Raw genomic sequence first — 27,150 nt, forward strand, 5'->3', positions numbered from 1 at the left:
ATCTGCAGCTGGCAAAACCACACCTCTGCTAGAGCACTAAGTAAATCATAGTCATGCAAAGCAGCCCGTATCCCCACCCCTGGGATTAAAATTAAAACATATTCTTATAATACTTCTGTGTTTTTTAAAGAAATGAAAATTCCAGAATTCTCATTACAAAAGCCTTAAGGATGAGCTTGTTGAAAACAAAAAACCAACAGTTATCTTAAAGGACATGAGATACATATAGAATATACATATTTGGAAGTGTTCTGTTCATTTAAAGTATAATTCACAAGATAAAACTAGTGTTTTTACAACAAAATTTAATATTTAGCTGTTTTACAGGAAACAAATTTAAATAACATATACTTCTTTTTGCTACTGATTGTTGCACAAAGCTGACAAAATACACAGAGCATTTCTGTGATTAAACAAGAAGTTTAACATTTGGAATTTTCTTTAGGCTTCTACTTCCACAGCTGACGAGACCACGCAGACTTGGGCGATGTCATCATATTCATACGTCCTCTTTAAGAATGTGTCAGTGAGTCTTAAGCCAGAGACACTCTAGAGAGAGAGAGAGAAATGCACCACAGTTTTCACTGAGAGATAGTTACCAGACAAAATACAGCTATCAGAAATGATAATTTAGCCCACCCTGCTGAAATAACAGAAAAGAGAACGTACTTGGAGCCCCTGTACTGAAGACAGGAGAGTAAGGGCCAGGCAGAGCGAGGAGCTTGGATGTAGCTTTCCCAGCTGTCTTCCCGAAATCCCACACCAGTGGATAGAATTGGTATTGCACATTTCCAGAACTAGATCCATCGTCCTTTCACTGCTGAAGCAATCAGAAAACAGAGTAAATCTTGTTTATTTCCTAAGGGGAGAATATGAATATCACATTCCTTCTCTGTGTGTGTGTGTGTGTGTGTGTTTTCTAGTCAGTTTACTTTCTGGGTGTCCAGGAAAATAAAAACCAGAAAAAGAATGGGAAAAAAAAATGAGCATGTCATTATTTACTACAGAATGAAGGAGCAAGGTACCACTTGGGAGTTGAAAGTAGAAGGTCAGGAGTTAGAAGGCAGCCTCAGCTACGTAGATACTGTGAGGCCAGCCTAGGCTATAAAGAGGTACTGTCTCAAAAAGCAAAACAAACAGAAAGAACGAGGAAAACAAAGGGACAGCATCTTCCAGGCTAACAGTTGTGAGTCGGTAGTTCTACTTTGAGTACTGGCTCTCTGCTGCTGCAGAGTTTTTGGCCTTGACATTGGAATTTTATCTTATTGCTATGTCTCTTACTCTTTCTAGTGGGAACTCCACAAGAAAGAAGGACAACCTAAGTCTTTTTAGCCCTCCTGATTAAAAAATATCTGTTCTTTTAGCATGCTGCTCACTTAGGAAATGACATGCTTGCTCACTGAGTTCACACAAAAGACTTTTTTTGACAGAGTTTCTCTGTGTAGCCTTGGCTGTCCAGGACTCACTTTGCAGACCAGGCTGGCCTCAAACTCACAGAGATCCGTCTGCCTCTGCCTCTGTGAGTGCTAGGATTACAGGCATGTGCCACTACACAGGCTCAAAAAGGCTCCTCTTTTGGTAAGTACCCCTAGTTTAGCTCACACGTTAATTTTTGAAGTTTTCATATAATTATGCTAAAAGGATCAGAAAGAGCAGATTCCTAGTCCGTCACCATTACTTTCAGTGCTTCAGCTATTATGTGCCTTAGCATTTGGCTCCTATTTCAATATTTACTTAAAATTTAACTTAAATATTAAAATCATATTTGCTTTGACATGTTTTTATCTCTCAAACAATTAGAAATGCCCTATGGGTTAGTGACCATTTTAGATGCACAACATAGTTCTCTCAGTAAGTTCTATAAAAACCTATTAAGTCTTTCTTAAAAACATTCATTATTTATTTATTTAGTGTATGTTCAGGTATGCATGTGCCATGCTGTGCATATGGAGGTCAGTGACAACCAGCAAGAGTTGATTCTGTCACTCTACCATAAAGGTTCTGGGCTCGAACTAAGGTTGTCATGTTTAGCAGCACGTGCTGTAACCCACCAGGCTGTCTCACTCCTAGGAGACTGGGTCTCTTGTACTTTGGATTGCCCTCAAACTCTCTTGGAAGAGGAAGATGACCTTGAACTTTTGGTTTCTTCCCTCTATTTCTCAAGTGCTGGTATCATGTGCCACCAGGCTAGAGAACAAAATCAGGGCATTGTGTACTTAGGAAAGCACTCCAACCAGGCTACACACACTCTTCCTTTCCTCCTGTTTTATATGTTGTGTGTCTGTGTGTGTTGGATCAGATTTTTATAGATAAAGAAACTTGAACTCTTAAGTGGTTTAGAAATCCAACTTGAATTATTACATTAATTAAAATGAACAGCAAAAAAATTTACAGTACTTTCAGTTAGTCAATAAGTTTGACACACTCAAAAAAACCTCAAAATAAAAATCCCCTTGATACACCCTATATTTGCATATCTTTGCCTGGATGTTCCCTGATTTTATGATTGGTAAGCACTGTGTGTAAATTGTAAGATATGCTTCTTCTGAATAACTCAAGGCCAGTCAGAGAGAGGTGAAGAGCAACAGCAATACACAGATGTTACCGCAAAACTAAGCTAAAATTATCTCTGAAAAAGTCTGAGGGGCTGGGAATGCAGCCCAGTTGGTAGCGGTCCCCTCGCATCCACAAGGTCCCAGATTTGATCCCTAGTACTTTATGAACAGTGTGGTGGTGTACACCTGAAATCCTACAGCGCTGGGAAGTAGGGGTCGGAGGGTCAGAAGTTCAGGGTCCTCCTCAGCTTTATAGGGAGCTCAGTACCACGCTGGGTTACAGACCCTGTCTCAAAACAGCGAAGGTTAAGTGTGTGGCTTCACAGAGAATCAGGTATTTTTTGTAATTTTGAAGGATATTTCCTATTCCCTTAAAACTAAGGATTGTGATGAATATGGAATTAAAGTGATTATATAGCTATTTGAATATGGTTGTGATTTGTCACTGTGATATTATTGCAATACCCAAACTGATAATATGTTTCAAATAGTATAAGAACTAGCAAAAAGACTTTGCTGGGATATAACTCTAGGCTGTTCATGCTTCAGGCCACACATCCTTTGCTTCTTCTGTTCATTGCCAAAACTGCTTAATGGCTGGGTGAGCTGGTGGACCCCTGAGGCTAGTGGAGCTCAGGACATCTTCCTGGTCCACACAGTAGTTTAAGGCAAGGCTACATAGTGAGACCCTGTCTCGAAAGAAAAAACAAACAAACAAGCAAACAAACAAAAAACCCTTCAGCCTGTATTCCCATCGCTCAGAAGGTGAAAAGACGGCAAGGGCAAGACCTGCCTGGGCTACATACCAGACTGTCTTAGAGAACAAAGAAAACAGGCAAAACACAAAAACCATAATCAATTTGCCAACCTATAAGCACCGCTTATTTTAAGTTTACACCCATGTTTTTTCTTGTTAATATTAAAGACACGACTCAGGTTCAAGTATCAGGGAAATGCACCTGACTATTTTAAAGCCGTGCCATCGTAAGAACCTGCCGGGTTCTTTAGCACTATGAAACACGAAGCAAGTATAAATGGTGTATGTGGCCTTTTCTAGCTCTCATGCATAGACTGCTAATGATTAACACCCACCACACAGGGGGTGATTAATGAATGAAATAAGAATATAGGAACTAGATGCTAGGACTTCAAATATACACAAATCTCATTACTGGTGTTACGGTATCCAACATAACCAGGGCGGAGTGGCACATGTCTCTAATCCCAGCCCTGGGAGGCAGAGGCAGGTGGATTTTGAGGCCAGACTGGTTTGGAGTGAATTCCAGAACAGCTAGGGCTATACAGAGACCCTGTCCAAAAACTAAAAGAGAGGGAGGAAGATATTTAAAAGATTTGCAAGTTCTTTTAGGTGAGGAGAAAAGGATGCCCATCCACACACATTGGCATTACCTGCAGTTTGTGATTTTACAGGTAATATGGAAGGGTTCTTCTAGGTTTACAGTATCTGGGATGGCCTCTAAAGACAGCCTAACATCTCCATAACCTGGAGCCTGTGGGAGAGAAGTAACAGTTAAAATGCATCTATTAAAACCTTCCATGTTACTCAGAGTACCATGCCAGCATCTTTACTCAACAGTCACAGGTCCGCAGGCTGATGTTCCAAGAAAATACCACTGCCATGTTCTAGTCTCTCATTCTAACCCTTTTGCTGGGACCTCTGGGAGGACCCTGCAGACCTGGTCTGGTTTTGATATACTTATTCCAGGCTCACTAGAATGACACAGGAATGAGTCAGGACTTAAGGGGTCTGACCTCAAAGGGTGGCTGACTTCCAGAGTAGACAGGGCTACACACTGCTACCCTCTCTCAAAATGAAAACAACAAAGGGCAAAGTGAGGACATTAAGTGCTGTAAGTCTACAAGGTTCAGGACTTTGCCCAGAACACCTCAAGGTAGTAATGTGCATCAGATGAACAGTGAACGTGATTTAGGAAAGATAAGAATAACTGATAAGTAGTTATTGTAAGTCCTGTTTGGTGAAGTTAAAAACAAAACAAACAAACAAACAAAAAGGAAACACATACTAAGGAGAAACTAACATTTGAACATTTCACATTAATCTTAACACTGGTTTTCTATCAGTGTTTTCTCCAATTCTGAGTGGCTTTATGGCGCTCTGCTTTTTAGTGCTGGGCTGTACCACCTGCCTGTCCTCTGCGTCAGCCCCACACTGACGTGTTTTCTAGACTCACCATTCTTTGAAGTTGGCTGGTCTGTAATCGTCCCCTTTCACCTAGATTTGTTTTCCACACTATATCCAGCTTCCCAATGACTGTCACTCCCTTAATGATGCCAGCTTTTTCTGCAAACTCCTTCTTGGGCTTTAGGCAGTATAAGTACTGGCGCGTATCCATTGGTTGCAAATATCCTCTGGATCCAAATGTAGATACGCTGGCAGGTGTAGAGACAGACAGAAAAATATCTCTTAGCATCTTCCTGAAGGAAAAGCTCTTCCTATGTTAAGTTCTTTTGGCTAGGAAATGGAGGATTTACTGCCCAGAGATCTAGGAGTGCTCAGAGGTTCTAACCTATATGAAAAGGATCCTTTGCCTGGTGAGGCAGTGAGCTCAAGGAGCTTGGGCACCTTGCTAAGACTGTCAGTAAAAACAGGCTGTGCCATCTCAGCATTTGTTTAGATGGGTGAGACGCTGAGTCAGTTCCCAGGACCACTCTGCCCACGAAAAAGGAAGAAAGGGAGAAACAGAGAGAAACTTGCCTAGAAACAGAGCAGCATACTCTATTTCATTTCTTTCTGTGAAGCTGTGGACAGAATACAGGTTGCTGCACATGCTAGGCAAGGGCCACACCATTTTGCTACACTGCTGCCCTGGAGATACCCCATTCTAACCTAAGAAATTGCTTTTAAAATGAAGAAGAATGGAACCTTGTTTTCTCAGTGAAAATTAAGATTATCAACTTTTCTGCATTTTTATTACTAAGAAAATCAGGTATCTCCCCCCCCCCCCCAGCTATTATCTCCTCGTGTATACCAATAATACGCTTTTTTGTTCCTTCCCTCCTAAAACAGTGATACAGAGACATACATACTTTTCACAAAATAATTAAAACCACCTACTCTGACATTGTCCTCTCATATGCAGATAATTTGTTTTCCAAACTCACCCTCACCCTAACCTTAGCCCTGATATCTTTTCCACTGTCCTCCCCATGTTTCACTTTTATCACTTTCAGGATAACCTTGGCAGTTTCAGACTTATCTGGATGAAATACGAAAGAGAACAAGTGCAGCCAGGCAGTGGTGGTGCACACCTTTAATCCCAGGGCTCAAGTGGTAGAGGCAGGTGGGCCAGCCTGGTCTACAGAGCTTTCTACTCTACAAAGAAACCCTGTCTTGGGGGTGTGGAAGAGAAGTGCTTTGAGCAGTGCAATACAAGACAGGAAAAGACAAGGATCTTTACAAGCAGGTGTAAGGAGGACTCTTCAGTAATGGCAGACCCGTGCTGTTATGTTTCCTTATCTTATGGTGTGTGTATCACATACAGTAGACTTCAATTATGGATTTTTGCTTGTATTAGGAATGAGTATGGGCCTATTGATCATAAAATGTGCCACATTAATATAAGCTAGGAGACCTGGGTGCACTGGAGTGCACTGCAGCTCGGGAAGCTGTGGCAGAAAGCTACTTACATCTAGTTTGACAACATGGGGAGAGCCTGGCTTTAAGACAAATAAAGACACAAGGAAACAAAAACCAAGAGAAGAAACTGACTGGGGAAGAGAGCCTGTGGGACTTCTACTTTCTTATAACGGTTTTGATTAATCTAAAACTTCTCTAAAAAATTATGTCCATCAACTATTTGAAAATAAATCAAAATATAAGGCAAACAGGATGGACATCAGAAGAGGGAGAAAACAGGGAACAGGACAGGAACCTACCACAGAGGGTCTCTGAAAGACTTTACCCTGCAGGGTATCAAAACATATGCTGAGACTCATAGCCAAATTTTGGGCAGAGTGCAGGAAATCTTATGAAAGAAGGGGGAGATAGAAAGACCTGGAGGGGACAGGAGCTCCACAAGGAGATCAACGGACCAAAAAATCTGGGCACAGGGGTCTTTTCTGAGACTGATACTGCAACTAAGGACCATGCATGGAGATAACCTAGAACCCCTACACAGATGTAGCCCATGGCAGCTCAGTCTCCAAGTGGGTTTCCTAGTAAGGGGAACAGGGGCTATCTCTGACATGAACTCAGTGGCTGGCTCTTTGATGACCTCCTCCTGAGGGAGGAGCAGCCTTACTAGGCCACAGAGGAGGATAATACAGTCAGTCCTGATGAGTCCTGATAGGCTAGGGTCAGATGGAAGGGGAGGAGGACCTCCCCTATCAGTGGACTTGGGAGGGTCATGGGAGGAGAAGAGGGAGGGGGCTACAGTTGGGATAAAAGTAAATAAATTGTAATTAATAAAAAATAAATTAATTAAAACAAAAACAAAATATACTATATTAGGGGAAATCAGAAAAACCTGAATCTTTCCAAATAATAGCAAACCTTTCTTACTTACCATTCCCCAGCTTGGTTCACTGAATTTAATTCTGTTACGTTGTACATTATAGATGGCTCCAGTGAAACTTTCTCCATAAACATAGGTGAGGTTGTAATATTCTGAATTTGGGCTTCAAGAAATACTTCATCAGTCTGAGGATATGGGAAAAAATCCACCAAAATGTCATGATATTTAAATTATTAACCTTAATAAAAATATTGTATTTATATAAAATATTAACCACAACTGTGATTAGTTCATGCCTGCAAATCAAAATTATCACAATTAATGCAAGAAAAGAAATCTTCATCCTAACATAATAAACAGGAGCAAAGTGAGGTGTTAGTCAACAAATGTCCTGTCAAACAATGGATGTGGGATAGCTACAAATATAGCTCATAGACTCCAAAAGCATGTATTTAACTACTGTTTCAGTAACAACAAAATCGAAGTCTGATAAGATGCTAAAATGTTCAAGGAACTTCAGTGTGATGAGTGCACTTAGAAAGTACTAAGAGAAGATAATCACGTCTTTAAATAGTCTGGCATAATGTAATTAATGTGTCATTACATCAATTTTGATAATGACCACTAGCTTTTAATAATCTGTTATATATATCCTTTAGGGTGTAATTTTTTAAAATTACAGTTACTTATGCATGATGTTAGTTACTTCTTGTTTTAATTTATATGAATATTTAAGGTTGAAACAAGAGTATGCGAATAGCCTGATGACATTTCATTTTCTAAAGCAGTCACACAGAAGTAATCTGTGGACTTTGACAAATTTCAAAATGACATAATTCATTTCAGTCAGTACATAACTTAAATATTCAATTCACGAATGCTCTGAATTCCCTGTGTATGTCTGTGATACAGCCTTAATTTTATGTCTCTTGGTTCTGGGTTTCCTTTGGGTGACTAAAAAAAAAAAAAAAAAAATTTATACAAAAGGTATTCAGAATTTACTTTTTTCCCCCCCAAAACACTTCAGTTATAGAACTCAAAAATTAACTATGCCCCCAAATTGGGCAAGAATGAGCTTTTTAAATGCTGAAGAAAAATGACAATCATGTAAAATATAATGAAGTTATAATTTAATGTGACTAAAGCAGATTGATTCTTTAGCCTTTTAGACATGTGCTCAAAAGAAAATGGTAGATGGATGTTTAAATCAATGCACCTTTTGTTGTTTTGTTTGGTTTCTTTGTTTTTGAAACAGGGCATCTCTATTGGCTCTGGCTGTCCTGGAACTATACTGACAAGGCGGCCTCCAACTAACAGAGATCTCCCTGCTTCTACCTCCCAAACACTGGTGACAAAAGGTGTGCACCACCACAGCTGGCTAAAATAATGTGCCATCTGCATGCATTGTTCCATTATGTTTTCTTAAGAAAATAAGTGAATATATCCCACAAATCCATTGCTCTTAAAATAACCAAAGGCCCACATTTCAAATTTTAAAATGCAATTCTCTGTATAAATTGGTGAACAGCTTAGATAAAATGAAAAGAAAGCAGCATAATGGAAAATCAAGTTAGTTTGAACAGTTAGTATCTGAAAAATCAGGACAAGATTTTAGTGCTAAGGCTGCAGATGCTGTTACTACACATGTAAAATAATAAGCAAATGATGTTTACTGTGCATAGAAAGTTGAAAATATGAATTCAGCCAATGTGAGAAATTTGCTTTTGTTTTTTTGCTTGCTTTTATCAAAAGGCCAGGATTACCACTGTACATCTCAAAATGAATTTCAACTGTACAATCTATATAAGGAAGGAAAGATTATTGGATATTGAAATCCAAGGATAAAAGAGAATGAGATTATATATCTCTTCTAAAAACACACCCAAATAAACTAAAAGTAAGAATGCCATCATCTCAATGTGACAATTTAATCTTTAATCTTTAGACAAAAATTTAAAAAGTATGCTCAAATTGTGTATTTTCTTTCTGAAGTCACAGATCTAGTATTCACAACTAACTGTTTTTCCACTATGTTTTATAGAGAGAGATTAATTAGGCAGAGTCAAAAAGGGGTGAGAAGAGCATATAAATTTATAATAAAAAATGAAATTACCACAGAACTGAGGTCACTCTAATGGAAAAATAAAAAAGAAAAATTAGAAAAATCAGAGTTAAATGTTAAAGAAAAAGAGTAACTTTAAAATAAAATGCATCTCTGCATTTTTTTTAACTTACTAAAGACAGCATTAGTAACCAAGGAAGTAAACAGGAAGCAACATACAGAAACATGACAAACTAATTTTCTAAAAGATGAAATTGCTACGGTTAAATGACAGTGGCGGAGACGACTATGGCTGAATAGCTGACCAAGAACAAATGGGGAAGGGTGCACTGAGGCAGGGCCTGCCCGTTCTTCTTGCACGCATTCTCTGCCCTTGCTGCCATTCTCCATTCCTCAGATGGAAGTACACTCCATTCCACATTAAGAACGGACTATCATAAAGCTTCTCTTGAATTTATCTAATCCTGGAATCCTTTCCTAGGAGGATCTTGGGTAATTAAAGTTACCATAGGTCATAGTTTAGGAAATGCTGGGGTACACCATTCCAGACAATTCAATTTATTTTCTTATTATTATTATTAGATTTCAGTCTATTAAGCATTACATAAATATATATTTAAAAGTAGATTAAATCCAATGTCAAATGACATCTCCTTCATCAAATGTATTGAGGGGAATAAGCTGTGCTGCTATGTACCTAGAGCATGGAAACATGTCATGGTCTGAGATATAGAAAGTTACAGAGATTGTAGTTTTATGTACACAGTCCCTCCACCAGGGTGAGGCTTGGGAAAACTCATTTATTTTGCTTCCGCACCTGACACAGGGCTTTGAACACAGCAGGTGACCAAACGTTTAACTCCTAGCTACTAATTTCTGCATCTTCCTACCAGACTTTCCTAGCTTAAGAATTAGAGCAAAAGTTTCGCATTAGCATGATTAGAAACAGTACCAAAACATGTTTGACAAATATATGGCATTACATATCAGCTAATCCCAACCATGAGGTTTACTACTTAAAATATACAATTGGATTCATGCAGTTGGCTCAACAGTTGTTTGTCTAACTTGTAATTTTGAAAAACTTTGAGACCATAGTGATTTTTTCAACTTTCTTTCTGTTTTGATTTCCCAAAGTTTTTAGACTGCTCCAACTTTGCATACCATTGTTATTTTACATACTGTTCTAGGTCGTTTTGTTAACTGTATGCATTTCCTTTCTTTAATAAGTATTTACTCGCTCAGCTCCTTTACTGTGACAGCTAAACAATTCTAGCAAAACAGTGTGAAATAATTGCAAATTTCTGCTTATGAACTGGTTTTAGAGTAAAAGAGATATAATCCTCATGACAAACTACTGCATTTGAGTAATTCTTAACTGATCACAGTGATAAGCAGCTTTTCATGAACAGACTTCTCTTTTTTCATCAAGGCAAGTTCTCACTAAGCATCTCAGGAGGACCTCTACCTCACTGTGCAGCTCAGGCTGTCCTCGCTCACCATGCGCCTGCATCTCAGCTCTCTACAGCCCTGGAGGTTCTATGCAATTTCTGGGGGAAAATCCAAACAATAAAATCCTTTGTCTAAGGGCTCATCCTACTTAACTTTTCTCTAGGCTAAAGGGCAGATCATGTCCTACTCCTCAGGTTACTTCCTTCCTCAGTTTTGCCCAACAACTCTCCCAGCAAGCCTTGAAGCCACTAGGCAGCAGCTCTAGCTGGTATGGCTTCAGCTGGTACGTGGACTTCCCAGGGGGGCTTGCACTTCCCTTTGCATGGACTGTGCCGACCGCTCGAATCAAGTAACATCCATAAAGCCACTGCGAATATTCAGCAGACTTCTAGTGTGTGACAGCACCACCACCACCATTATGTAGGATTGTAGGTCAGTTGTTTAAAAGGAGTGAGTATCCCAGAAAATCATTAGAGTAGAAATCAAGATATACTGATTATACAGGTTAAAACCAGCAGTACAAGGGACACTTTCAACGAAATTCACTTCTTTATCACAAATACTTCAGTCATATCAGGAGTTTACTTCAACACGACAGGAATGTAACAGCTGTGATTTTCAGTCAAGATTTCAATGTTTAATTGAAATCTTATTAAGTGCCTAACACTTACCTCTGCATTGTAAAACTTGGTTTTCACATCCAATGGTTTGAGAACCTAGTTAAAACAAAGCACAAAAATAAAAAAAATTCTGATTTGACTATTATTTGTTTTAAATCACAGGCTTTAATGACTCAAAACCATGTCTAATTTTAATTGTTAAAGTTTTTTTTTTTTTTTAGTGTATATGAAATATTCCTTCCAAACAATCAATATTTTTATTTAAATTATTCTCTGAATATTTAATTCTATTTTCAATCATCTTGTTTGGGCTTTATATTCATTTTATCCCATTTTACATATTTGTGTTGTATCATCAATGAAAAAAGATTTTATTTTTAAGTAAAATGCTTCATTTTATTATAAAAACATTACATTGGTGATGATAATTTACATTTGAACTTAACTCTGTCTGACTTTTGAACAATAGGTTATAAAATGAACCCACGGGTGAGCTATTTGATCTATTTAAAACTTGTTTTCTCTGGAAAAAGAGGAATAATTATACTACCTGGAAAAGAAAAGTCATTTGAAAACAGCTTTATCTCTGTGGTATTCAATACCTGAAATTTGAAGAATTTTCTAAAGTACATTTTTTCTCCACCCTGAGTTGTATAACTCACAGCACACACCAAGCTGAAACAAAGAAGATGTCTTAGTAGTCCGGAATCATTTCCCATCTCATTTCCTAATTATAAATCTAACACAATTCTACTTTTAAATGTAAAAAAAAAAATTATGTCAACAATGTGAAACTTTGGCTAAATGGGATTACAGCAGGAAAAAAGTTTTAGTATATATGGATATGAAAACACACAAACAAGAAAATTCTCTTTAAGAAAATAAGAATGGCGGATAGAACTAAGCGTTAAGACAAATGAACTCTTAACAAGAGCTAAGAGTGCCTACTGTCCAGCAGAGGATTTGAGCTTGATTCTTCACTCACAGGACCTGTTCCACGCCAGGTTCTAGGGGATCTCACACTCTTCTGGTCTCCATTGGCCCCCTGCACACACCCGGTATACCAACCATATTTATATAGTCTCACACACACACATAAAAAATAAGAAAGAAATAAAGTTACCTATCCTTTTTAGAATAGGAACTCCAAATTCTTCCTTTGAAAGTAGAATATATTCCTGAAATAATTTCCAGTATAAGCATATGAATGAAGGGGAAAAGAGTTCATTTGAACACATGCATCTTTAAGGAAATGCAGGGATAGAGTTAATATGTTACAATAGGGTTTTATGTACATGTTTTAATCAAAAACTCTAGGAATCTGGGTATGATAGCACATGCCTTTAATCCCAGCACTTGGGAGGCAGAGGTTGAGGCAGTTGGATCTCTGTGTGTTCCAGGCCAGCCATGGATACACAGTAAGACCATGTCTTAAGGAAACAAAACCCACTAAAATAATTAAAATGTTGGTACAAAATACTTCTAATAACACCCTAAGATGATTAAATTGTTAATATACAAAGGGTTCTTCTAACTCAATCAGCAAAGTAGGAACATGTCACTCAAAATGTGAGGAAAAGAATACGGATCTGTAGTATGAAAAGATACATAGACATGTTACAGTCCAATTTTAAAAAAAATGTGAAATAGTAAGTTACACACATAGTCAAAAATGCTAAAATAATAAGATAATACTTTTCAATCTACAAAGTTTGGCAAGAATGCCTTAGGTTGGTGTGAGGAATTCAGAAACAATCTTTTGGTTTAAAAAGCTGGGAGTGCTGGTGCAAACCTTTAATTCCAGTACCTCAGGGAGGCAGAGGCAGGCACAGTGCTTGAGTTTGAGGCCAGCCTTGTCTACAAAGAGAATCCAGGACAAGGCTACTATACAGAGAAACCCTGTCTCAAAAAGCAGAAAACAAACAAACAAACAAACAAACAAAAGAATGTTGATGTATTTCCATTGAACATCTACTTCCAGTATTCATGGGCAATACTGGATGTTATTTTGTTGTTTTTAGTAGCAAAAACCTTGAAAATACACTGTAAACAAAGCATACTGGCCAAACATGTTAGAGGCAGGCATTCAGAAAATCATGTTCTCAAGGGTACTGACTGATGTAAAAAAACGTTCACAGTGAATTGAAAAAGCTTGAGTAATATTTTATATATATTTGTTATACATATAAAACTACTAGGAAATATATTAATCTTTTCATAGCTCTATACAACTTGGTAACATTGGGAACTTAATTTCTACATTTACTGGTGCCTTATGTTGGTAACATGGGCTAGAAAGAGAGTTGATCAAAACACAATACCAGAGCTGGGTGTGGTGCCGTATGCCTCTAATATTAGTAGGGGAAGTGGAGGCTGGAGAATCATAAGCTGGAGGACAGCTTAGTTACTTATTAGGTTTAACAGCAACTTGACCAAACAGTGATAATCCCACCTCAACACAATACTCCAAACAAACAAACGCACATACAAACAATAAAAACCCAAACCCATGTGCGAGTGTGCACGCACTAACACACACACACACACACATACACACACACACACACACACACAAACAACAAACCCCAAACCTGCCAAAATACTTGCCCTGGAAGTGTGTACAGGAGAAGTACTATAGCACCTACAGGTTGTGAGACTAGGATTGAGTTCTGTGTCTTCTAAAGAACTACTCCAGGAAGCCAGTGTTCGTGAATAAAGCACTGTTCTTTGGTATCCCTGGGCCATACAGACTACAGAGACTCCTATGTTAACCCCATAGTAACTGTGAAGACACAAGACAGAAAACTGACAGGTTGTGAAAGCTATGGACAAAGGTCAGAGAGCTTCTTTGAGGAAGACATGCTATTTCTGAGATATGAGAAATAGCAAATGCCTCAGTCAGTTAACACACTTCACACCACAGAATGAGCTTGGAGTTATCCACATGACTATAGTGTAGAAAGAGAAGGAAGAATGGCATAAGTGGTGAAATTATGATATAGACAGCTTTCTCAAGCATATATAAAGTCAGAATTTCTAAATGCCAATGGGAGATCTCTCAAATGGCTAAGTGATTAATAAGTGGTGGCTCAGAAATTTGACTTCTAGGAAATTTTAATCCAAAGTTTAATTTCAGAGTATATAGTAAAAAGTACCTTCAGTAGAGCTGGTAAGAAATCATCTTATCAAATAATTAGGCACAAACTTGTATTTAAAATGCTGGCTGTATTACATGCATTAGTGGATGCAATTAAAAGAAGCAAAATTAATGATGGAAGCAGAGAGAAGAAGAATGAGAAATACTTTGAAGAGATAGTCAATTTCTGTGAAGTGACTGGCTTTAGGGGTGCCACAGGACCGTGAGAAACCTAAACAGTATCAGAGGGCTGAAATGGTCTCTTCATTTCTGGCTGAAAGACAGTATTCACATTCAAATACATTCACAGACCAGGAATGCAAAACTTGAGACTTCTTTATACCTGTGTTCTTTGGTTCTCTACTTGAGTTGTCAAGGTAAGATGTGTGTGTATGTGTATGTGTGTGTGATATATATGTGATATACATATCATATATATGTATATCCAAGTAAATATAGATTTTAAAAATACACAAAAGACAAAAGAAAAGGAACAAAAAAAAATAAACGAGTAAAACTTAATCCTTACATGTGCGTCCCAATTTCCTTTACTTCATGGTGTATGACATCATCAATACAACAATCAGGCTTAAGTTCAGCCACAGCAGCATTGGAGGCTGAAAGGTTTAGACGCTGAGAACTTGTCTGAAGATCCGCCTTGAAAGAAAGAGGTAAAAGGTTTCCACATGAGGTAGCTAGACACCTACAGGGTATGTGTGGCATTGTGGAAAGGACAGCAGGATACCTAGCTGGTCATCTTGGAAGAGGAAGAAGACCAGGGAGAGGGGAGGGCAGAGGGGCTAATGAGGGGCAATTGTGTGTCGTATCAAACTTCACAATGAAACCCACTGCATTATATAATTAACACACACTATTAAAGAAACTGAAAAAAAAAAAAGGTTCAAAGGAGAAATAAAGATGAGAAAGTAGGAATAAAAGGAGAGCACTTATTCCTGTGAAAACTTTTCTGTACAACTCTGATGCTTGGGACCATGGCAAGACTACACACAATACAAATTGCAATATCAATGCTCAATGAAACCAACCAGAAAGCAGAGACTGTCCAAAATCAATACAAATAGTAACATGAACTTAACAGTACTAGAATGAAGACAACAAGCATAGTAAGAGGAAGAAAGGGGGGGGGAGCCCTAAATATGGAAAACAGATTATTGTCTAAATCAAAAGACAAAACAAGTTATACAGCTAGAACATTTGTTTTCATAGGGCTATAAGCTAACAATCTTGAAATTTATTTTGTGTACACACCATGATTAGACAAGCACGTAGGGGTTGGGGATTTAGCTCAGTGGTAGAGCCCTGGGTTCGGTCCTCAGCTCTGGAAAAAAAAAAAAAAGACCAAAAAAAAACCCCCCAAGGTAACTAGACAAGCATGTATATATATGTATGGGCATGTATGGTTTTTATATACATGTATGTAAAGATACACATGTATGTATATATGTATATATGCATACACATAAGTATATAAATATATATATATATATAGATATTACATATACTATTAAAGAAACTGAAAAAATATATGTGTATATGTAATTATGGATAACATAAGAGATAAATTTTCACACCTGGAATAAAAAAGGTACAAATCAGAAAATCAGGTAAGTCTACACTGCTACATGCTAGACTTGATTGTATTATCAGTATGAACATAAGAGGGCTTTTTTCTCTCTCTCTTTTTTTTTTCCTCTGAGACAAGAGTCTCACATAGCTCAGGCTAGTCTCAAACGTCCTGTGTAGCTAAATATGACTTTGAACTTCTGGCTTTCCCACTTCTACCTCACTAGTACTGAGACTATAGGTGTGAGCCATGGTGCTCAGCTTGCATGCACAGACGTGTGTGTGTTTCCATTAAGTTTTTTTTTTTATTTTTTTTATGTGCATTTAGTGTGAAGGTGTCAGATCCCTTGAAATTGGCACTACAGACAGTTAGCCATCTCTCCATCCCTCCATTAAGATTTTGATTTACTTGTATGTGTATGAGTGTTTTGCCTGCTCTTAAGAGCTCCATGTACATGTACTGCCTATGGAGATCAGAGTGGGCATAACATTCCTTGGAATCAGAGCTGGAGATGAGCTGTTATGTAGGTGTAGGAACTGAACCTGGGTCCTCTGGGAAAGTAGTCAGTGTTCTTACCCACTGAGCCATCTCTCCAGGCCTAACACAGGGTTTTAAAATACATATTAATGGAGTCTGGTATCGATCTCCCTCCCTCCCTCCCTCCCTCCCTCCCTCCCTCCCTCCCTCCCTCCCTCCCTATCTATCGTTTTATATTTATATATAATATATGTAATATATATTAGATAGTTTATTGAAAAACAGATTATATAAATGCTTGACAACGCAACACTAAAAGATAATCACTCAAATATGTAATTAGGTGTTAGAAGCTAATTTAACTATAGAGCTAGAAAATAATATTGAATTGAACATTTGCTATTTTAACTTAAATAGCAATCTCCTTCTATATTAATTATTGGCTATAAGTGCTTAATTTGTTTGAAACATCTATTACAATCTAAAATTACCTTAGTTGTAATTTTTTTTCTTCTGTTTCCCATACTAGAAGTGTCTACAGAGGTAGGAACCTCTTGCCTTTTCCTGCTTATTTCTACATCATAGTACCTGGCTGTATTAGTCAGAGATCTCTAGAGTAACAGTTTATAGAATTAATCTCTTTACATATAAATACAAAGGGGTTTTATTAGAATGATTTACAGCAGTGGTTCTCAACCTTCCTAATGCTGTGACCCTCTAATATAGTTTCTCATGTTGTGATGACCCCAACCATAAATATTATTTTCCTTTCTATTTCGTTACTATAATTTTGCTATTGTTCTGAATCATAATGTAAATATCTATGTTTTTTGGTGGTCTTAGGCAACCCCTATGAAAGAGTCATTTGACCCAAAGGGGTCATGACCCACAGGTTGAGAAACACTTACAGACTGTAATCCAGTTAATCCAACAATAGCTAGCTGTGAATGGAAAGCCCCAGAATCTAGTAGTTTCTGAGTCCACGAGGCTGGATGTCTCAGAAGGCTGGAATTCTCAAGTTGGCTCTAATGCCAGTAAAGGAATTGACTTAGTAGCAAGGTGTGGGCAAGCAGGCAAAGAACAAAAGCTTTCTTTTTCCAAATCCTTATACAGACTTCCATAGGAGGGTAAGGCCCATATTAAAAGGTATGTCGTCCTGACTCAAGATCCAGATTAAAGGTCTGTCTTTTACTGGCTCAAAAGATTGGGATTAAAGGTGTGTGTCTTCTTAACTTAAAGATGCAGATTAGAAGTGGATCCTCCTTTTTCAAATTAAGTTAAAAAAAAAAACCCCTTACAGGCATCTCCTCCATTTTTGTGTTTTCCAGATGTAGTCAAGTTGACAACCAAGAATATCCATCACAAGTCCAGCCTTAGTCAACATGACACACAATCATGTCTCCTTATGTTGTGGTTAATTTTCGAACGAAAACAATAACCAGGTCATAGTTATGCCTAAACATAGTATGACTATTCCTCATATAACCGCAAACACATTACATATTAACCATGTCATAATTATGCCTAACATGATATAACTATCCCTCGTATAACACCAAATGCATTAAAAATTTAGAGTAAGTGGTAATGTCCCTTGAGGGACATTCTTTTGTATTTCAAACCTAAATATGAAACCATTGATATTCTCTTTACTGATGTTACATCACATGATAAAAAAAAAGTTGAAGAAAGAAAACAAGAATATCTGTACAAATGCATTCTTTACAAAATACAACAGAAACTCTCATGTCAACTCTAATCCTTGTTTCTGATGTTAGTCAAATGGCCTTAGCTTCCTCTACTGCCCATTCTGTATTTCCTCCATTCTCAGCAATAACCTTAGCAGGCCTTGGTTCTTTTTCTGGAGGAGTGACCCATACCTTCATTCCTGATGGGTCTGTGCCCTTTGCCATCCTGCCTGGATTAGGCTGTTGTAGTTCCCCATTGGCTATAACCACAGGATACGGTAGCACCAAAAGATGAGATAAAGGATCTCCTGCTCTACAGACATAATCTTTCTTACCTCCACTGTGGAGAAGCGATCCAACTTTCCCATGATAATATGGATCAAGCACTTCTATCAGTGTTATTCTTTTCTTAGCCTGTTGATTTAAGGGCATTAGCAGCCCTAAGTAACTGGGGGGTTGGGGGGAGTCTGAGCTTCCAGTTCAATGGGATGTTTGTTGTGGCTCCTGGCAGGAGTGCTTCCCCTTCTGAACCCAAAACATGTAGGCCAGCAGAACTTAAGGTCTCGGGATCAGGAAGTAAGAATTTTCCTAGTGGGTTATAGGTGTGACAGTGAGTGGAATCATTCCCTTTTCCACTTTCTGATTCCTGGACCAGTGGATCCTGGCTATGGGAGAAACCATACCATATACTGGATGCTGATTCAAAGAATAAACCGCCCCAGCCTTCCAAGCTGTTGCCATCTGATTGGCATTGTAACTATGCCCTCAAAAGGCCATTCGATCTTTCTCTCAGGCAGCTGCTTCAGGATGGGGGGGAACATGGGAAGACCACTGGATTCCATGATCATGGGCCCGCTGTCACACTTCTCTGGCTGTGAAGTAGGCTCCTTGGTCAGAAGGAACTGTATGGAATACCATGACAATGGATAAGGTAATCTTTAAGTCCACAGATGGCAGTTTTGGCAGAAGCATTGTATGCAGGAAAGGCAAATCCACCAACAGAGTAAGTATCTAATTCAGTAAGGACAAAGCGTATCATTTCCACTGAGGAAGTGGTCCAATGTAGTCAACTTGCCACCAAGTCACTAGCTGGTCACTCTGGGGAACGGTGCTGTATCTGGGGCTCAATGTTGGTCTCTGCTTGTCTTAGTTAGGGTTTCTACTGCTGCAACAAAACACCATGACCAAAAGCAAGTTGGGGAGGAAGGGCTTTATTTGGCTTACACTTCCACAGTGATGTTCATCACTGAATGAAGTCAGGACAGAAACTCTAACAGTGCAGAAGCCAGGAGGCGGGAGCTGATGCAAAGGCCATGACGGGAATCTGGTTAATGGCCTACTCTGCCTGCTTTTTTATAGAACCCAGGGACACCACATCAGGGATGGTAACACCTACCATGAGTCCTCAATCACTAACTGAGAAAATGCCTTACAGCTGGATCTCATAGAGGCATTTTCTCAACTGAAGCTCCCTCCTCTCTGATGATGACTCTAGCTTGTGTCAAGTTGACACACAAAACAAGACAATATACTGCTACTGGCATATCTGGTAGTCAGCAGCAGCCTTGGTCAGCCTTGGTGAGCAGAAGTCCACGCTGTTGAGCCCATGCATAGCCGCCATCTCTGCCACCATGGCCACTCATGGCTCCCCTGGGCAATGACAGGGATGGCTGGGGAAAGAGGCTGACTGTCCATGGAACTGGTCATCCTATCTACTTGGTTACTGAACTCCTCCTTAGCTGAAGTCATCTTTTGATGAGCATTACATGGAACACAAGTATTTTCACATCCTCTGTCCATCTGGAGAGATTTCTCCACATACAGAAGCTTCCCCAGATGTCTTTTTCACCGATTTCCCAATCATGTCTTTCCAAGTCCCTGACCTTCCAGCCAATCCATTGGCTACAGCCCATGAATCTGTGAACAATCCCACATCTGGCCATTTCTTCTTCCAAACAAAATGTATGACCAGTCTACTGCCCAAAGTTCTGCCTACTGTGAAGGCTTCCCTTCACCCGTACCTTTCAGGCTTGTCCCAGAGATGGGTTCTCAGGTTGCAGTTGTCCGCTTTGGCATGGTGCCTCCACAACTTGCAGAGCATTAATAGCCCAGCCCAGTCTCCTCAGTCAGCCTGTCACAGGCATACCTCCACACCTCATGAGCCGATAGGTGCTTGCCTGGCAGCAGTCAGCACTACCTACTTGGTTGTTGAGTAATATATAACGGGAGTAGGCATTTGGGTAAATTCTTCTTGTAACTTGCTTGTGTCTTCAGGATCTGTTCTGGCCCAATCACATAAAAACTGCTTTCATGTATAATGAATTGCTGCTGTGCACGTCCTCCTTTGTGACTTGGTGAGTCAGATGACATCTACCTCAGGTCACATGATAACTTTGTGGCCCATTGTCAAATGTTCAGTTTCCATTAAGGCCCAACAGCAGGCCAAAGAGCTGCCTTTCAAAGGGAGAGCAGGTGTCTGCAAATGATGGTAGAGCCTTGCTCCAAAATCCCAAAGGTCTCTTCCTTGATTCAGCTATAGGGCCTGCCAAAGGCTCCAAACAGCATCCCCATCTGCCACTGACACCTTAAGTACCACCTGGTCTGCTGGATCCTATGGTCCATGTGTTAGAGCAGCCTGCACAGCAGCCTGGACCTGTTTCAGAGCCTTCTGTTCCAGGCCCCCCCAGAAAGCCAGCAGCTTTCCATTTCAGCTGGCATATGGCCAGGGTAAAACGCCAAATGTTACTTGTGTAGCGGCCATATCACTACTGGGACAACTCTCTAGCCCCTTATTTCCAACCAGTGTCTTAGCCGGGTTACTACTGTGAAGAGACACCATGACCACGCAGCTCTCATAAAGAAAATAATTTAGCTGGGGCTGGCCTACAGTTTCAGAGGTTTAGCCCACTGTTGTCAAGGTGGGAAACGTGGCAGGGTGTAGGCAGACATGGTGCTGGAGGAGCTGAGTTCTACATTTTGATCTGAGGGCAGCACGGGACTGTGCAGCACACTGGGCAGGGCTTCAACAACACAAACTGAATATTTTTAGTAAAAGCCTAGTGTCCACTGTCTGAAAAAGCTGTTTTTTGTTTTTTCAGCTAAAAATCTTAGCCTGGCTTTCAAGACATTGTACTAAATATCTTTACCATCTGACATGGCATGTGAGATTTTGTTTTCCTCTAAAAGCATATACTGATTTAGTCTCCCTCTGTCATATTCTCTTCTCCTAAGTTCTGCCTGTCTTCCAAGATCCTCTTGCCTTTCTCTCCTCTACTATGTCTCCCTGCAACTATAGAGTGACTTTCAGCATGTTTCCTCCTAAGTCTGTCAAGTACTATTATGTTAGTTGCACAAACATTACAACTATTATTTGAACTAACAGTCATTTTCTCATCTATCAAAACCTTGAATGGAAGAAAAATGTTTCCATGGATTCCATAATATTTGGTACTGTTACATAATCATCAGTGTTTGTTAGTGACATTTAAAAATTCTAGTATTGAGTCTGGTGTGGTGGTGTAAGCCTATAATCCCAGCACTCAGGGAGGCAGAGGCAGGTGGATCTCTGTGACAGCCAAGGCTACACAGATAAACCCTGTCTCAAAAAAACCAAAAAACTCAAGTGACAACACATGCTGGAGAGGTTGTGGAGAAAGGGGAACCCTCCTTCATTGCTGGTTTGGAAATCAATCTGGTGCTTTCTTAGAAAATTAGGAATAGAGCTACCTCAAGACGCAGCTATACCACTCCTAGGCATATATCCAAAAGATGCTCAAGTACACAGCAAGGACATTTGCTCAACCATGTTGGTAGCAGCTTTACTCGTAATAGCCAGAATCTGGAAACAACCTAGATGTCCCTCAACAGAGGAATAAATAAAGAATTGTACGTTTACATAATGAACTACTGCTCAGCTATTAAAAATAAAATAAGGAAATCATGAAATTTGCAGGCAAATGATAGGAACTAGAAAAGATCATCTTGAGTGTGGTAACCCAGAAACAGAAAGAAACACATGGTATATACTCACTCATAAGTGGATATTAGCCATATAATATAGAATAAACATACTAAAATTTGAATTCCTAAAGAAGCTAAAAAACAAGGAAGACCCTAGGGGAAGATGCTTAATCCTTATTCGGAAGGACAAATGCGAAAGTCATCCAGACATCGGAAGCAGGAGAAGACAGGGAACAGGACAGAAGCTTACCACAGACGGCCTCTGAAAGACTCTACTGATTGAGGTATCAAAGCAGAGGCTGAGACTCATAGCCAAACTTTGGGCAGAGTACAGGGAATCTTAGGAAAGAAGAGGGAGACAGAAAGACCTGGAGGGGATAGGAGCTCCCAAAGGAGACCAACAGAGACAAAAAAAAAAAAAAAAAAAAAAAAAAAAAAGGCCTGAGCCCTGAGGCCCCTGCAGAGACTGATACCCCAACCAAGGACAATGCATGAACAGGACCTAAAACCCCTGCTCAGATATAGCCCATAGACTCAGTCTCCACGTGGGGTCCCTAATAGGGGAGCAGGGGCTTTCTCTGGCATGAACTCAGTGGCAGGCTCTTGGATCACTGCCCCACAGGTGACAGAGGAAGACAATGCAACCAGTCCTGATGAGACATGATAGGCTAGGGTCAAATAGAAGGGGAGGAGGATCTCCTCTACCAGTGGACTAGGGAAAGGGCATATGGAGAGGAGGGAAGGAGGGTGGGATTGGGAGGAGACAAGGGAGGGGGCTACAGCTGGGATACAAATTGAATTAATTGTAATAAATGATAATAATAAATTTTTTTAAAAATGAGAAACAAACAAGCAAAGCAAAACAAAAATTCTAGTATTGATTGACTGTTAATTTTAATGAGGTTTCCAAGGCTCAGGAGAAATGAAACTTTCTATCCAAATAAAATGCATTACAAATAAGAATGTCACTTACCTTCACCAATATATCTTTTACAACTTGATTGCTGTCGTTGTGAACACTGATATAACTGGAAAAGGTCTCTCCTAAAAATATATTCCTATGAAATGAAACAGCATTTAGGCAGAAACTCATTCAGTCCTTAAGGAAATCACTCTGTCAAGTAAGAACTTCAGGTGGAAGAAAATGTACTGAGGGTCAGGGAAATCTTTCTTCAGCAACCTTTGTTTTAGGGTCGAGGAAATATTTCTTCTATGCTCTTTGTTTTCATTAGGCTGTTCATTTATTACCTACTACACTTCAAAGTGAGAGTGTAATTACACATGATATAATATTGTTGTCAACTGCTACACAAATTTCTGGCCATCCTGGAAATAATGGTCGCTGTAATCATTGCTATGCTGTCAGAAGATTTCTATCTGAATACATTAGAATGTCATTTTCATTTTTAAATAACTCATGCTCTAAATCTAAAAGTTCCAAGTTAATTCGTCTTGGAGAACTTTGCCATTACTTTCCTTAAAAAATGACTACTGGTTTTACACTATATAACTTTTTTTAAAACATTGTATGATGTTTTACATGTATGGGTGCTTTGCCTGCGAGTATGTCTGTGGACTACATGTGTGCAGTACATGTGGAGACCTGAAGAAAGACTCAGATTTCTTGAATTGGAGTTATGAACAGGCAGTTGCAAGCAACCATTTGGGTATTGGGAATTGAGCCCAGGTCCTTTGTAAGAACAGCCTGTGCTCTTAATGGCTGAGCGACCTCCTTAGCCACTAACTCTATATAATTTTAATAGTTTCACATCAATACATTTCCAAGTTTATGATTATACCATATAAGCTTAATAAAACAAAATAAAACAAACAAACAAACAAAAATCATACCGAACCCTAAAAGTTCCTTCAAATTTTCTCAGTTGCAAAACAGTGAAACCAGGGGATTTTTAACTACTGATGAGAAAAGAAATGAAAACATTTATTTTCTGACCAGCTGCTAAGTCTGATATATTTTGTAAATAGAGAGAGCTGTGAATGAGGCTGAGTAAGAGCTCCTCTGAAAATGATAGCCACATTGATTAGTTCAGCTAAAGGCACAGTCAGTCAGTGTAAGTCAGGGCTAGGGCTGTTGACAGTGCTGTGGCAGAGCACATAACCAGCATGTACAAAACCCGTACCTTTAGCCACAATCCAAAGAACAAAGTTAAAACACTACAGTCATATTAGAATCACAAGTTACTACATTGCTCTTGTAAAAAATAAAAACAGAATCAAGAGCAATTTGTATGTTTTTACTATTTATTGCATTAGCCTCACTTTCCTACTCTATATACAAATATGATACAAGAGCTTTCGGGGACTGCTGCGCATCTTATGTAAATCTATCATTCTTACCCGAAATTTTGGGGTAGAGTCAACATTTCTCCCAACATTAAAATCTCTGCACCATTTACAGTTGAAGGATCATCTCTCATTAACTGGTTAAAGAGATCACCTGCAGCAAAAGAAAAACAAAACTCTAACACCTACCTTTTTTTAAATTTAACTTTATTTACACATACATTCATTACAATTCATTCACTCTGTACACTGCTGCAGCCCCCTCCCCCCTCTCCTCCCCCCATGCCCTTTCTCTAGTCCCCTGTTAGGAGAGGACCTCCTTCCCTTCTATCTGACCCTAGTCTATCAGGTCTCATCAGGACTGGCTGCATTGTTTTCTTCTGTGGCCAGCTCTTTGATCACCTCTCCCACTCCACCCCCCCACCCCCCCCCTCCCGGGAAAGGTGATCAAAGAACTGGCCAATGAGTTCATGTTAGTCACAGACCCTGTACTCCTCACTAGGGAACCCACCCGGAAACTGAGCAGCCAATTGGCCTCTCCTGAACAGGGGGTCTAGGTCCTCTCCATGCAAGGTCCCTGGGTGGAGCATCAGTCCCTGCAGGGCCCAGGTACCTTGGCTACATTGCTCTCCATGTGGAGATCCTCACTCATCCAAAGGAGAGAAGGTTAGTGCTCCCCTTGACAAAGATGGAAGAGGCCCTTGGGCCAACAACACACATATAGTTAAGGCATTGCCACCTACTTCTAACACCTACCTTTAAAGCAAGCTTTTCTTATGCAAAGAACTGGGAACCAGTGGGCAGCTCAGTGGGAGAGCACTTGCCTAGTATTCATAATGTGACTGGGCAGTTTCCTCTATCTTGTTTCACTTGGAGCCATCTTTGATTTAATCTGAAATTGATATTCCCTTTTTCTACATCTGCTGTAAAGAGTTCCGTAGGAAAGTCCCCAACCCTGTTCTATAGACTCAGGGTTGAAATATTCTAGCTAATTGCATGTTTTGGGCTTCTGTTAAATTGCTTGCTTTACTTGTGTTTGCAACTGTCAAATACGATGCAGTTTTTCTGTGTTTTTTTTTTTTCCTTTAAAAGCTACCCACAAAATGCATTGAGAATGCTTTATGAGAAGCATTTCTCTCCAGGCAGTTACCAGCTGGCTTAATACAGACTCTCAACTAAGACTTTGGTTGGGCTGAGTAGTCTTTTTGTCTTTAAATCATAACCATAAAGCCCTGGAGGATTTGACCCCTAGCACCATGGCAGTTGAGTGAGGGAGAGTGTCAGGTATCTTTTTAATCTGGACACAAATAGTACTAAAATTTTAATTAACTTTTTCAAAACAAATACAACTAGGTGTAGTGATGCAAACCTGAGATCCTAGAATTTAGAAGTGGGAGGTAGGAGGTTTGGAATTTAGAGCCAATCTCAGCTACATGGTGCCTTCCAGGCCAGCCTGGGCTATGTGAGTTTCTGTCTCAAAAACTGAGATATAATATTTATATTCATTTTTGAGTTACAATATACATTACAATATAAAATGCCATTTAAAATTTTTACTATTATAACATTCATGTCAAAAAATTCTGGTTACATAGTGTGCCTGTAATCACAGCACTTGCCATGTTGAGACAGGTGGACCAAGAGTTCAAGACACCTGGGGAGTGCTGGAGAGATGGCTCTGTGGTTAAGAGCACTACCTGTTCTTCCAGAGGTCCTGAGTTCAATTCCCAGCACCCACATGGTGACTCAAGACCATCTACACTGAGATCTGATACCCTCATCTGGCATGCAGATGTACATGCAGATAGATAGAGCACTCATATATATAAAATAAATGATATATGGCCTTTGGCACAGTTCCCTGCAAGCTCTCCCCTCCCTGTGTCTATAGGAGAATTAGGTACTGTGTTCCTGCCCATACTAGGAGTGTGCTCCTAATCCATATCAAGCATCCTTCAAGTACCTATTTCCAACTAATTATGTACACCTATCCTGGAAGTCCCATTAACTCCCCAAGGACTGTATAGTCTTTTTCTCTCTGAATAAAGTTGAGCTACCTCCCTGAAGTGGTTCCTGAAGGTCATTTCTGTTGTGCTCGTGGTCCCCCAAGCCCTTTGCCTCACCTTCTGCTCCTCCTGTCTTCCTGCCTTCGTGGGCTGGAGGCCAACAGCCACCCAGGGAAGACGAGAACTACGTATATTTGAAGACATAGGTAGTATTCTGATAGTGTTAGAAATATGGATGTATCTTAAACTAAAATTCTCTCTCTTTTCATGACATCATCTTGACTTGTAGATTGTAAATGAGCCCAGTCTCTCAGATGGCCACTATTCACATCATAAAAGTACAGGCAACACACACTGGCAAGGGTAAGTGCCTTCCAAAATAAAGTGGACCACTGAAGTTTCAACTTTTCTTTACATACCAGGCAAGTCTTTCTCTTCACATGTTACCGGAATATTGGTGAACAAAGTCGGCTTAGTCAATCGCATCACTGTAAATTAAGAAAGACAAAATGTTTAAATTGTTTACTTGAGTACACATGATTCATCAATTTCATACTAATATAATTTAGTTATGCTCTTGGATATAGGTACTAATACTATACAAGGTTAGTATTACCCCTATTATACAAGGCAGACAATGCCTACCGAAGTCAATTTGCACATTAGCAAAATAAGTTAGTGACAGAACCTAAACTAGAACCGGGGTGGCTTCAAACTGTTCAAAATATGTCCCCGAAACAGTTGTTAATTGTAAACTTGGGGTCACAGGGGTGAAGTCTTATTAAAAATATTCCAGGGAGTTCAAGCAA

The 27,150-nt window shown here is 39.4% G+C and overlaps 1 protein-coding gene and 1 pseudogene across 4 annotated transcripts in view; one reads left to right on the forward strand and one right to left on the reverse strand.

The window, feature by feature from the left end:
• Nucleotides 1-285: 285 nt before the first annotated feature.
• The window catches only part of Trappc13 (trafficking protein particle complex subunit 13), a 34,496-nt gene continuing 7,631 nt past the window's right edge, over nt 286-27,150 (reverse strand). Inside the window, exons 2-13 of one of the 4 annotated variants that reach the window (XM_021649332.2) lie at nt 26,761-26,829; nt 24,390-24,489; nt 23,005-23,089; nt 14,851-14,978; nt 11,788-11,860; nt 11,237-11,281; nt 9,165-9,182; nt 7,103-7,236; nt 4,769-4,967; nt 3,966-4,066; nt 670-817; nt 286-549 (exon numbers count right to left, since the gene is read on the reverse strand). In XM_021649332.2, coding sequence (XP_021505007.1) covers nt 442-549; nt 670-817; nt 3,966-4,066; nt 4,769-4,967; nt 7,103-7,236; nt 9,165-9,182; nt 11,237-11,281; nt 11,788-11,860; nt 14,851-14,978; nt 23,005-23,089; nt 24,390-24,489; nt 26,761-26,829 — 1,208 coding nt within the window. In that variant the 3' untranslated portion in view covers nt 286-441. Of the gene's footprint in view, nt 550-669; nt 821-3,965; nt 4,067-4,768; nt 4,968-7,102; nt 7,237-9,164; nt 9,183-11,236; nt 11,282-11,787; nt 11,861-14,850; nt 14,979-23,004; nt 23,090-24,389; nt 24,490-26,760; nt 26,830-27,150 lie in introns of all 4 variants that reach the window. The other 3 variants (XM_021649323.2, XM_021649350.2, XM_021649340.2) reach the window with 3 other exon arrangements.
• On the forward strand, nt 24,980-25,096 carry LOC132655018 (U6atac minor spliceosomal RNA; annotated as a pseudogene).

Source organism: Meriones unguiculatus, chromosome 6, assembly GCF_030254825.1.
Source record: "Meriones unguiculatus strain TT.TT164.6M chromosome 6, Bangor_MerUng_6.1, whole genome shotgun sequence".
Classification (NCBI taxonomy): domain Eukaryota; kingdom Metazoa; phylum Chordata; class Mammalia; order Rodentia; family Muridae; genus Meriones; species Meriones unguiculatus.